This window comes from Saimiri boliviensis, chromosome X (assembly GCF_048565385.1).
Source record: "Saimiri boliviensis isolate mSaiBol1 chromosome X, mSaiBol1.pri, whole genome shotgun sequence".
Taxonomy (NCBI): Eukaryota; Metazoa; Chordata; class Mammalia; order Primates; family Cebidae; genus Saimiri; species Saimiri boliviensis.
The window spans coordinates 88,574,173-88,587,356 of NC_133470.1; the positions used below are offsets into that span (position 1 = coordinate 88,574,173).

The 13,184-nt window shown below is 38.8% G+C and overlaps 1 protein-coding gene across 1 annotated transcript; it reads right to left on the reverse strand.

Annotated features, from left to right (window-relative positions):
- Positions 1 to 11,459: 11,459 nt before the first annotated feature.
- Positions 11,460 to 12,085, reverse strand: LOC141582785 (spermatid nuclear transition protein 3). Its single transcript, XM_074391774.1, has 2 exons — positions 11,916 to 12,085; positions 11,460 to 11,728 (listed from the first exon to the last, which is right to left on the reverse strand). The coding sequence occupies exons 1-2, from the start codon at positions 12,054 to 12,056 to the stop codon at positions 11,585 to 11,587; spliced, it is 285 nt and encodes a 94-aa protein (XP_074247875.1). The 5' UTR covers positions 12,057 to 12,085; the 3' UTR covers positions 11,460 to 11,584.
- Between the last annotated feature and the right edge of the window lie 1,099 nt (positions 12,086 to 13,184).

Genomic DNA, 13,184 nt, shown 5'->3' on the forward strand with positions numbered 1-13,184 from the left:
TTTTCTGTACAGATGGGGATGTCCCTATATTGCCCAGGCTGGTCTTGAACTCCTGAACTCAAGCAGTCCTCCCACCTTGGCCTCCCAAATTGCTGAGATTACAGGTGTGAGCCACTGCACCCAGTCCTTATTTTTGTAAGGTCAGTATTGATGTTCCCTTTTTCATTCCTGATTTTAGTCTTTCAAGCCTTTTCTCTTTTTATTTGTCAGTCTATCTAAAGATTTTTCAATGTTGTTGATCTTTTCAGAGAATCAAGTTTTGTCAATTTTCTCTATTTGTCTATATTCTCATTACTTTCCACTCTAGCCTTTATTATTTATATCCTCTTGCTGGTTTTGGAATGTTTATGGTCTTTTTTTTTTTTTTTAGCTTTTTTTAAGTTGAAATGTAAGTTATTTATTTGAGATCTTTCTTTCCTTTTTTTTTTTTTTTTTAATATAGGCTTTTAAAGCTATAAATTTCCCTCTAAGCACTGCTTTATAGCTGCTTCTCACACATTTTTATGTTATGCCTTCTTTTCACTAATCTCTATTTGTTTTCTAGTTCCCCTGGTGATTTCTCCTTTGAATCATGAATTATTTAGAAGTGTGTTGTTTAATATATGCATAGTTAGGGATTTCCAATTTTTTTCCTGTTAATGATTTCTAATTTAACTCCACTGTTGTCAGACACTTTGTATGATTGCAATCATTTTTAAATTATTGGGGTTTGTTTTACAGACTAACATATGCCTATCCTGGAGAATATACCATATGTGGTTGAGAAAAATATATATCCTCCTGCTTTTAGCTGAAGTGTGTTCTGTAGATATCTAAAAGATCTAGTTAGTTTATAGTGTTGTTCAAGTCTTAAATCACATTGTTGGTTTTCCACCTACTTGTTCTTGGAGCTTCAAACTTAACTGATAAATATGAGTGACCACTATTTGCTGTCATGTACACTTTCTCCAAAATTCATCACAACAAACCTCTAAAGTGGGTAGTATAATGACTATTTTTACACATAAGAAAATTGAGGCTAAGAGCTTAAAGTGACTTCTCAAGGATAGTCATGACAAGTGGCAGAGCTAAGATTCAATCTGACATCTTCTGAACTGACGTCCATTGTTCATTCTACTGTATCATGTTGCTCTTCATGCACACCTTCCCTGTTTGTGAACTGAGTGGTCTTCAGTTCTGAATTTCTCCTAACATACTCGGAATCCCACGTGAGTCTGGAGTACTGAAATATTCTGTGTAGACAGAGACAATCCTGAGGGCCTGGAGTAGCCATGAGGACCTCTTCTTGAAAGGAATGAAAGGTAAAACTGGTATAGAGAGTGCCACCTTAAAAAAAATACCATCCCGTTTTCCTGAGGTTTTTCACAGTGATTATCATTTTAAAAGAAGAGGCCACTTACGCTTTCACCAGACATGAGGCTTGGGAGGAATTTAGAAAACTAGTCTGATCTGGCAAGACCATAAGGCAGAGGAGCATATGGTGACAGTGAAAGGTGAATCTGCTTAGGTCAGCTCTTAGCATTTGCAAAATGTGATGGTAAATTTTATGTGTCAACTTGGCTAGGCTATGGTGTCAAGTTGTTGGGTGAAACATCAGTCTATGTTGCTCTGAGGGATTTTTTAGATTTAACATTTAAATCAACAGACTTTGAGTAAAGCAGATTACTCTTCATAATGTGGGTGAGCTTCATCCAGTAAGTTGAAGGCCTTAAGAGAAAAAGATTGAGAACCTCTGAGCAGGAGGGAATTTGCTTTCAGATTGCCTTAAGATTCAAGCTCCAACATCAACTCTTCTCTGCCAACCTACCAGCCTAACCTGCAGATTTCAAGCATGTCAGTCCCCACAATTGTGTGAGCTGATTTCTTAAACTACCTCTTGGGAGAAACTTGACTAATGCACAGGGCTCCAGATGAGATTATAAACGAAGGCTGACACACCATATCTAAATATTTGAAATATGTACTAAATATTTAAAATTTGTAAATCAAGCTAACAAACTGTTCGATATTTCTAACTAAACAAATATATGTGCAAAACAACCTGGAAAGCCACATTCAAATTTAAAATCCTTGGACTCGAATTCTGTACCAAAATCTGGTGACATGGAGAGGACCAGACCCCAGCAACTGGCCCACCTGTCCCTCTTCTCTTCCTACTCTGAGTTCACCCTTCATTGTGAGGGGCCTTACACATGATTATGTGGAACTCCCTCCCCATGCTTCTAAGTTTCATCCACACTTTCCCCAGATAACAAACAGCTGCCTCCTAGAAACCCCTCAAGCATACAGGTAATCATATAAATGTATGTGTATGAGTGTCTGTGTGTGTGTGTGTGTGTGTCCAGGAATACAGACACACAAATGGAGTACATGAAAGCTCTAGAAATGAAAATGGGCTTGGGAACATTTAGGCAGGGAATTCCAGCTTCCCAGGTGCCCACTCAGATCTAGTAGGTGAACCAAAGGTTCTGTATGGTTACATTTCCTCAGTTCCACTGTCTCCTTTTCAAAGTAAGATCCTTTAAAGCATAGAGACCATATAGGGGTTATTTTTGCAAGTGTCTAAGTGTGGCACTAAACCTTCAAATCCTCTGAGGAGAAAGATAAGGTAGAGCAAATGGCTGGTGGTCCCAGGGCCTTGCCCACGGGAGGTGTTGCTCTTCCAAGGGCTCCTATCCAATCCCGAAAATAGAAATGGGAAGTTTGAGCAGTTTGTGCCTACAGGATAAGCAATTAAACAATATCCAGTGAGGCGAGGAGGAGAAACAGCCTCAGAGGGAATAACTCAGTCTTAGGATTTGCAAACCTAGATTACTAGTATTCTGGTTTAAATATGTCCTCTAATTTTCATGTGTTGGAAACTTAATACCCTAATTCACATGTTTATTGGAGGTGGGACATTTGGGAGTTACTTAGGATTACATAAAGTTATCATGGTAGTTTTATAAGAAGAGAAAGAGAGACCTGGTATGACATGCATGCTCTTGCCCTCTCACCATGTGATGTCCTACACCATGTTTTGACACAACAAGAAGGCTCTCATCAGATGTGATGCCAGTGCCATGTGCTTGGACTTTTCAGCCTCCAGAGCTATAACAAATAAATTTTTTTTTTAATTTATAAATTACCCAGTCTCAGGTATTCTGTTATAGTTACAGAAAATAAAAAGACAACTAGTTACCTCTACTTTCATGTATTCTTTTCCCCAGTCAGGTTGCAACCTACATCCCGAAAATTTCATCCATAGACCTATGGTTTAATAGGGCTACAGGTCTCCAAGATCCTGTGACTGGGACAAAAAAAACCTATTCTGAGTCAAGGACTTCCTGGCTCAAGGCTCTCCTCACTGGTTTATCCAAAGGTAATTCCCATGTAAATGGTTAGTGAACACCAAGACCATTGCTTAGTAGCTGTTTCCCTGGTGGTATAGATCACCTAAAGTCTCTCCCTCTCCCAGAGTAGAATTCCAGCACATTCCCACCTTCACAATGAGCTGCCGGGTTCGACTGGAGCCAGTAACTCTGTTTATTCATGCATGAGCAGGCTGCTGATAGAGAGACAGTGCAATGCAGAAAGGCATCCAGCACTGGACCACCCATGAATGAGTGTGTTTATGTGTTATAATTCCCTTGGTACAGGTGGGCATCTGATATTCATTCATTCAGCACCAAGGGCTAGGCCAGGACTCAGGGCCAACTCAGCAGCAGCAATCTGTCATCTGTCACACACCTTCTTGTGTTGCTTTTCTCAGGTTGACTGCAGCCTCTGAGCCATGACCCAATAACCATTTCAAAGATTGCCATGGACACTAGAACTCTGTTTTTGGAACTTTAAAATGCCTCTAGGAGATGGGTGGCAACCAAGTTATTTGGGGCATGCCAACACCAGGCAGCACAGTATAAACAGGCACAAATTGAAAGATTTCGAAGGAAGAGAAGGGATTGAGTTAACCTATGAACAGTGATGCGGACAGTTGCTTTCAGAAAAAAAGAAATATATAACAGATGAGGCCCCCAATTAACTACGTACTGTATGTATCTACATTACAAAGACAGAGACAGAGAGAAAGGATTGAATCTGAGAGTGAAAATAAATAAGGAAAAAATGTGTTAGGCCACAGCCTCCCAAAGAGTGGCTGCCTGGGTCCCATTCACAGCACTGATTTAACTTCCTTCAGGGTTTTTTAAATTGCCTATTTTCCTTTCCACTGGTCTGTTTAAAAAGAAATGTGATAGCATATGGTGCAGAAAGGAGTTTATTTTCAGTAAGTTTGGGGCTTTTAAACTACTAGTTCATTTAACAAACACTTCCTGAGGTTATACCATGTGCTAATCCCTATGTTAGAGGTTGAGACCATCTTGCTGAACAGAATAATCATGGCTTCTGATCTCATAGGGTTTACATTCTATCAGATGAGAGGGAGAAAAACATAAATACATAGCATAATAAAAATATTATCAAATAATAATAATGCCTATGAAGACAAAGTAGTAAAATGGCAAGCAACTTTGATGAGCCTGGTCAGAGAAGGCTGCTCTCAAAAGATAACCTATGATCTGAGAATTGAATGATAAGAAGAAATCCATGTAAATGCCTGGGGGGAAAAAGCATTTCAGGTAGAAGGAACAGCAGATAAAAATGCCCTGAGGCATAAATGACCTTAAGGTGTCCAAGGAGATGCAGAAAGAAGAAGGAGAAGAAAGAGAAGTAAGAGGAGTAGGAGATGAAATTGGAGAGACAGGTGAAAATGGGCCATCTAGGGTCTGGTAGTCTATGGTAACATATTAGGATTTTATTGTAAGTAAAATTATAATTTACCAATGTTTAAACATTCGCCCCATCTTCTTTTAATAACAGCACCTCAGATTTTATTTTAAATGTCTTCTTTCCTCCATTGAAAACAGTCCAGTAAGACTATCAGTCTGGATGCTCTGCTAGATCCTATCCAAAGCACAAGCCTAAACCAATATGCATTTTGTCTAGACATTTTTTATTTTGCCTTTTGACAGCTTTATTGAGATATAACTCACATATGATTCAATTTATTTATTTTAAATGGACAACTTAATGGTTTGTAATATAGTCACAGATATGTGCAATCCTCACTCGTTAATTTAAGAACATTTTAATTACCTCAAAAAAACCCTTTGAAAACCCTTTATCTTCCTTCTACTCTCTTTCCTCTCCCTCTCCCATTTTAAGCAACAACTAACTTTCTGCCTCTGTAGTCTTGATTTTATGGACATCAAATATAAATGGAATCATCTGTGATCTTTTTTGACTGGCTTCTTGCACTTACCATAAATGCTTTCAAGGCTTATCAACATTTTTTTTTTATTGTACCATGTATCAGTACATTGTTGTTTTTTATGGCTGAATAATATTCCATTGTATGTATACCACATTTTGTTTAGCCATTCATCAGTTGATGAACATTTGGAATGTTTCTATTTTTTAACTGTTATAAATAATGCTGTTGTGGACGTTTGTGTACAAGTCTTTGTGTGGCCATGTTTTTAATTCTCTTGGATGAAAACCAGAATTTGCTGTCATATGGCCACTTTGTGTTGAACATTTTGAGAAATTACAAAACTGGTTTTCACAGTGGCTGCATCAATTTAAATTCTCGACAAAAATGCATGAGGGCTCCAACTTCTCTATATCCTCACCAACACTCGTGCAACATGGACTGAATGTTTATATCTCCCCAGAATGTATATGTTGAAGCCTAATCATCAATGTGACAGCATTAAAAGTTAGGGCCTTTGGCAGGTGATTAGCTGATAAGGGCTCTGCTCTTATGAATGAGATTAGTGCTCTTATATAAATGACTCTGAAGAGCTAGCAAGTCCTTTTCAATATGTGAGGATACAGTGGGAAGGCATAAACTATGAACCAGAGAGTGATCCCTCACCAGACATCTAATCTGCCAGAGCCTTAATCTTGGACTTCCTAGCCTCCAGAACTGTGAGCAATACATTTTTCTTGTTTATAAATTATCCAATCAAAAGTATTTTGTCATGGCAGACCAAACAGACTAACACAACTTATTTTCCTCTTTTTTCAAATATCACAGCCATCTCAGGAGGTCTGAAGTGGTAACTAGTTGTGGTTTTGATTTGCGTTTCCCTGATAGCTAATTATGTTGAGCATTCTTTCATGTACTTACTGGTTTCTGTGTTTTTTGTTTGTTTGTTTGTTTTGAGACATATCTATTGAAATCCTTAGCCCTTTTTTTTTTTTTGATGGAGTTTTGTTCTTGTTGTCCAAGCTGGAGTGCAATGGTGTGATCTCGGCTCACCACAACCTCCATCTCCTGGATTCAAGCGATTCTTCTCCCTCAGTCTCCTGAGTATCTGGGATTACAGGCATGGGCCACCATGCCCTGTTAATTTTGTATTTTTAGTAGAGAGTGGTTTCTCCATGTTGGTCAGGCTGGTCTTGAACTCCTGATCTCAGGTGATCCACCCGTCTTGGCCTCCCAAAGTGCTGAGATTATAGGCGTGAGGCACTGTGCCCTGCCCCTTGGCCCATTTTCAATTGGCTTGCTTTTTAATTGTTTAGCTGAAGTATGTCTTTATGTATTATGGGTGTTATATTATTATCACATATATAATATGCAAAAATTTTCCTCAAAGATTTTAATTATGATGTGCCAAAGTTTTTACTCATGATGAATTCCAACTTTTTTTAATTGCTTGTTCTTTTGGTTTCATATATAAAAAACCATTACATAGTTCAAGGTCACAAAGATTTATACCTTTGTTTTCTTCTAAAGTTATATAGTGTTAGCTATATATATCATTTGTAAGTGATGGGTCACTTCTCTCCTGCTGTTTTCAATATTCTTTCTCTGTGTTTGTGTTTGGATAATTTTAATATGCTGTGTCTTGGTATAGATCTATTTGTGTTTCTCATATTTGAGCTTCTTGGATGGGCAGATTAATTTCATTAAATTTGAGAAGTTTTTTCATTGTATCTTCAAATATTATGTTAAGGTCTTTCTTTCACTCCTCTTCTGGGACTTCCATTATGCATATTTTGGTACACTTGCTATTATTGCACAAGTCACTGAAGCCTTGTTCATTTTTCTTGATCTTTTATCTTTCTGTTCTTCAGACTAGAAATGGGATCTAGAAATAGAAATAATATTTGATACAGTAATCCTGTTACTGGATATATACCCAAAGGATTATAAATCATTCTATTATAAAGACACATGCACATATATGTACATGGCGGCACTGTTTATAATAGCTAAGACCTGAAACCAACAGAAATGCCCATCAACAATAGACTGAATAAAGAAAATGTGGCACATATACACCATGGAATACTATGCAGCCATAAAAAGGATGAGTTCTTGTCCTTTGCAGGGACGTGGATGAATCTGGAAACCATCATTCTCAGCAAACTGACACAAGAACAGAAAACCAAACACCATATGCTGTCACTCATAAGTGGATGTTGAACAATGAAAACACATGGGTGTAGGGAGGGGTCTTTTGGGGCATGGGGGGCAAGGAGAGGGATAGCAGGGCTAGGGAGGTTGGGGAGGAATAACATTGGGATAAATGCTTGATGTAGGTGACAGGGTTATGGAGGCAGCAAACCACCATGGCATATGTGTACCTATGCAACATTTTTGCAAGTTCTGCACATGTACCCCAGAACTTGAAGTATAAGGAAAAAATACATAGAAATAAAAGTACCCCCCCAAAAAAACTCAATTGAACTAATTTCAAGTTACTTATTCTTCTGCCCACTCATATCTACTGTTGAGCAATCCTTATGAATTTTTCATTTCAATTATTTCAGTTAAATTATTTAACTGCAGAATTTTTATTTGATTGTTTTTAATTTATATTTCTGTACTGATGGTCTCTATTTGTTGTGACATTGTTCTCATACTGCTCTTTAGTGATTTAGACATGGCTACGATTAACTTTATGAACATATTTAAATAGGTGATCTAAAGCCTTTGTCCAGTAAGTCCAATTTTGGGGCTTCTTCAAGGATTGTCTCCATTGATTGTTTTTACTCTTGTATATGGGTCATACATTCTTGTTTCCTTTATGTCACATAACTTTTTGTTGAAAACAGAAGACTTCAAGTAATAATATAGTTTAGACGTTTGCCCTGCCCAAATCTCATGTTAAAATGTAATCCCCAATGTTGAAGATTGAGTCTGGTGGGAGGTGTTTGGATCATGGGGGTGAATTCTTAATTACTGGATTGGGCTATCCCCTTGGTGATAAGTGACCTCTCTCTCTGAGCTCAGACAAAATGGAGTCACTTAAGAGTTTGTAGCACCTCCTCCTCAACTCTCTCTCTCTTTCACTCTTGCTTTCATCATGTATGATGCCTGCTTCCCTTTCACTGTCTGCCAGGATTGTAAGTTTCTTCAGGCCTCCCTAGAAGCTGAGCAGATGCCAGCACCCTGCTTTCTGTAAAGCTTGAAGAACTGTCATCCAATTAAACCTCTTTCCTTTATAAATTACCTAGTCTATGCTATTTCTTTATAGCAATGTAAGAACAGCCTAACACATACAAAAAGTTGGTAATGAGGAGTGGGGCATTGATACAAAGATACCTGAAAATGTGGACACTACTTTGGAACTGAATAAAAAAGAGAGGTTGGAAGAGTTTGGAGTACTCAGAAGCAGACAGGAAGATGAGGGAAAGTTTGAAACTTATTAGAGATTGGTCTAATAGTTATGACCAAAATGCTGAAAGAGATACAGAGAGTGAAGGACAGGTTTATGATATCTTAGAAGGAAGTGAGAAATTTATTGGGAATTGGCGGAAAGGTCAAGCACGTTATACCTTAGCAAACAGCTTGGCTAGATTTTTCCCATGCCCTGTGGACTGTGGAAGTTTAAACTTGAAAGCGATGACCTACAGTATCTGGTGGAAGAAATTTCTGAAGTGGCAAAGTGTTCAAGATGTGGTCTGGCTGCTTCTAACAACATATGCTTAAATGTGGGAGCAAAAAACTGACTTAAAGTTGGAACTTATGTTAAAAGGGAAGTAGAACATACAAGCTAAAAAAATTTGCAGCCTAGTCATGTGCCAAAGAAAAAGCTTTTTCAGGAGAGGAATTGAAGCAGGCTGAGGAGCAACCAGTTGATAGAGAAATTTGCATAAATAAAAAGTAGCCAAGTGTTAATAACTAAGACAATGGGGAAAAAACCTCTAAGGCATTCAGAAATCTTCCTGGTAGCCCTTCCCGTCACAGGCTCTGAAGTCTAGTAGGACTGAATAGCTTCATGGGCCAGGCCCAGGTCCCTGCTACACTGCACAACCATGGACGCTGCTACTTGCATCCAGGCTGCTCCAGCTCCAAGCATAGCTCAAAGGGACCCAGGTACAGCTCAGGCTGCCACTTTGGAGAATGCAATCCATAAGCCTTGGTGGTTTCCACATGGTTTTAATCCTGCAGGTGTACAGAGGGCTAGAGTGAATTAAGTTTGGCAGCCTCTGTCTATATTTCAGGGAATGTATGAGAAAGCCTGGTGCCCATGCAGAAGTCTGCTGCAGGAGTAGAGTCCCCAGAGAGAGCCTCTACTAGGGAAGTGTAAAGGGAAAATGTGGGATTGAAACATCCACACAGAGTCTCCAATGGGGCCCTGCCTTGTGGTGCTGTGGGAAGGGTGCCACATTCTTTAGACCCCACAGTGGTAGTTCTACCATTCTACTGGTAGCTTGTACCCTCAGCATGGAAAAGTTACAGTCAGTCAACTCCAGGGCTTGAAAGCTGCCTCAAGGGCTGTACCATGCAAAGCCATGTGGTAGAGCTCCCCAAGGCCTTGGGAGCCCACCCTTTGCACCAGTGTGCCCTGTATGTGGGACACGGAGTCAAAGAAGATTATTTTGGAACACTAAGGTTTAATGACTTCCCTGTTGTGTTTTGAACTTGCGTAGCGTCTGCAGACCCTTTCTTTGGGCTTATTTCTCCATTTTGGAACAGCAGTGCTTTCCCAATGCTTGTACCCCCATTGTATCTTGGAAGTAAATAGCTTGGTTTTGATTTTACAGGCTCATAGGTGGAAGGGACTTGCCTTGTCTCAGATGAGATTTTGGACTTTGGATTTTTGACTTAATGTTGGAATGAGTTAAGACTTTGGGGGGACCATTTCTCAATAGATAATTATACATTAAAATGTGAGAAATGACATGAGATTTAGGAAGAGCCAAGGGTGAAATGATATAGTCTAGATATTCTACCCACCCAAATTTCAAGCTGAAATATAATCCCCAATGTTGGAAATGGTGTCTGGTGGAAGGTGTTTGGATCATGGAAGTAGATCCCTCATGAATGGCGTGGGCTATTCCCTTGCTGGTAAATGAGCTCTCACTCTGAGTTCATGCAAGATCTGGTCTGTGGCCTCACATGTGGTATTAAAAGTGTGGGGCATCTCTCCCCCCCACTCTTTCTCTAACTAGCTCCTGCTTTCACCATGTGTCTTGCTTGCCCCCCCTTCACCTTCTGCCATGATGGTAAGATTCCTGAGGCCTTCCTTGAAGCCAAGAAGACGACAGCACCATGCTTTCTGTAAAGCTTGCCAAACTGTGAGCCAATTAAAGTCCCTTTTCTTTATAAATTACCCAGTCTCAGGTATTTTTATAGCATTGCAAGAACGGCCTAAGATAAATGATATAATGTGGCAATTCTCAAAATCAAATCATCCCTATTTCATTGGAGTTTTTTGGTGTTGCTTAATGTTTGTTTGCTTGTCTAGTAAATTTTCTGAACTATTTCTGTAGTCAGTATTTTTTGTTTTGTGTGGCCACCAAAGTATTTATTCTTTTGGTTTAATGGTTGGCTAGTGATTGGACAGATATATTCTTAACCATAGTAGGATACTGCTGCATCTTAAATTTTCTTAGCAAAAAATATGGTATATTTCATATTGGGGCTGTGGCATTTAAGTACCATTATTTTAGTGTTTGAAAGTCGGTCAAATTGTATTAGGGTTAGTTTTGGGTCCTTTCTGAGAGCATTTAATTGTTTGTTACATAGTCTGAGGGAAAGCAAACACCATTATGAAATAGGAGGCCTGAAGATGGTTTCTTTGTCTACCTTTTTTAGGAAGTGATACTGTCACCCAACACACACTACACGTTTCCCCATTTGTGTTCTGGCAACCTAAACCCTAATGTCATTCCCACACACATACACACAAACAGAAACACCAGGCCCATTTTTCTTCTTGCCTATGGGTTATAATGTTAAGAATGGAAATTTGTCTTCAGTGCTCCATCCTTACCCAGCCCTTATCCCCAACATTTGGATCACAGTAGACCTGCAAATATGTCTATAAACCTACTGGCAGGTCAACCCCCTTCAATTCTCCAAGACCTCACTTTGCTTCTGTCTCACAAACTTGCCTCTTCCCTTCCTTCTTTCTTTTCCCACAATCAGATAACTTATAGAGATACATACACGTGTTCTGAAATAAAGAGTCTTCACAACATGTTGATTTTGTTTTAATTACGACTACCACTGTTTCGTAATGCTGTTGTATCTTGTAGGAGTGTCATTTTTTACAGCATCTTGGGCCTGGCCTGAGTGCTTTGGCTTCTATTCAATTTTTGCTAGTGGCCGGAACTTCTTGGCTTTTTTCACTCTTTTCACTTTTTGTGGAATTTCTGTACTAGTACTAGAAGATTTTTTTCTTGAACTCCCATGAAGCAGTCTTTTTATTGCCCTCTGTATCTTCCTCACCTGAAAGGGCAACAGAGTGATCACAGAAGGACATCATGCTGGAGGAAGGAGATAAGCACTGAATGAGAAGAGGAGCTTTGTGAAAAGGGACATGGGCTAATAAGGGGGTTTGGGCCAGGCAGGTAAAACGTAGGAAACATAGGAGAGGTTTGATCAAGAGAAAAGAGCTTGAGTGAGGTGGTCTCACCTTGCCTCCATTTCTGGCCCTGGGATGAGAGGAGTTCTTTCTCTTCTTTCCTTTTGTGCTTGGGATTAATTTTTTTGTGCTTGAGTTTGGTTGTTCCACAACTTTGCTACATCCTTTCAATTTTCTGGTAACTTTAGCCATGTTGAAACTCCACAGTAGTCTTCTCTACCACCATATAGAATGCTCATAATCAGGACAATGAGGAGCCACACCCTTTAACTTTATTTGTTCATCTAGGCATTTCCCCTGGCCAGTAGGGGTTAAAGGAGCTGTAGACATCACAAAGCACTCTTGGCTTCTGCCTAATGGTGAGAATGCTGGGGAGATTCATGTGCTCTGGTTGGAGACAGTGGCATTTCCTTAACATCCCACTAAAAAGCTTTCCCAAACTGACCTGTAACCCTTTCTCATTACTTGTACAGATGGCAAGAAAAAGGTGATGCCTCCAATCTTTCTCCATAGCCACTTCCATTCCATTTTTATTTTGCTCTCTCCCATTCTTCATCATGACCTAATATTTTGGATATCTTACCTAAAATCTTTCCAAGAAAATGTGATTATATTTAAGTTTCTGTGTAGATATAAATCACCTCATTCCCCTTCAAAAGATTTCTCCTGTGCTCCTTGAAGACAATTTCATTCTTGGCTACTACACAAAACTTTCCATCTCACTTTCTTTTTCCAATGACTGTATAGACCTCTTCATTTTCTATTGTTTCATATTGGCATAGCAGCTCTTATCAGTCATGAAAATATTGTGATACTAGCATAAAGACAGGCATATAGAATAATAGAATATAAGAGGCCGGAAATAAATCCATGTATCTATGAAAAATTGATTTCTAACAAGGATTTAAATACTTAAGTCAGTGGAAAAGAACTGGATATTCACATGCAAAATAGTGAATTTGGACCCCTAATTCACACCACAAATTAATTTAAACTGGATCAAAGAGCTAAATGAAAGAGCTAAAACTATAAAATTATTTAAGAAAACATAGGCAAAATTATCCATGACCCTTCATTCAGCAATAGTGTCTTAGAGGATAACACCAAAGGGAAAAGTAACGAAAGAAAAATTTGCTAAGTTGACATCATCAAAATCAAAACGTTGTGATTCAACAGATAAAATAAAGAAGGTGATGTACAATGCACAGAATGGGAAAAAATTTGCAGATTATAATATCAGTAAGAGAAACTCATGTAGACTATATAAAGAATTCTTACAACTCAATAATAACAATGTCACCCAACTTAAAAGTGGACAAA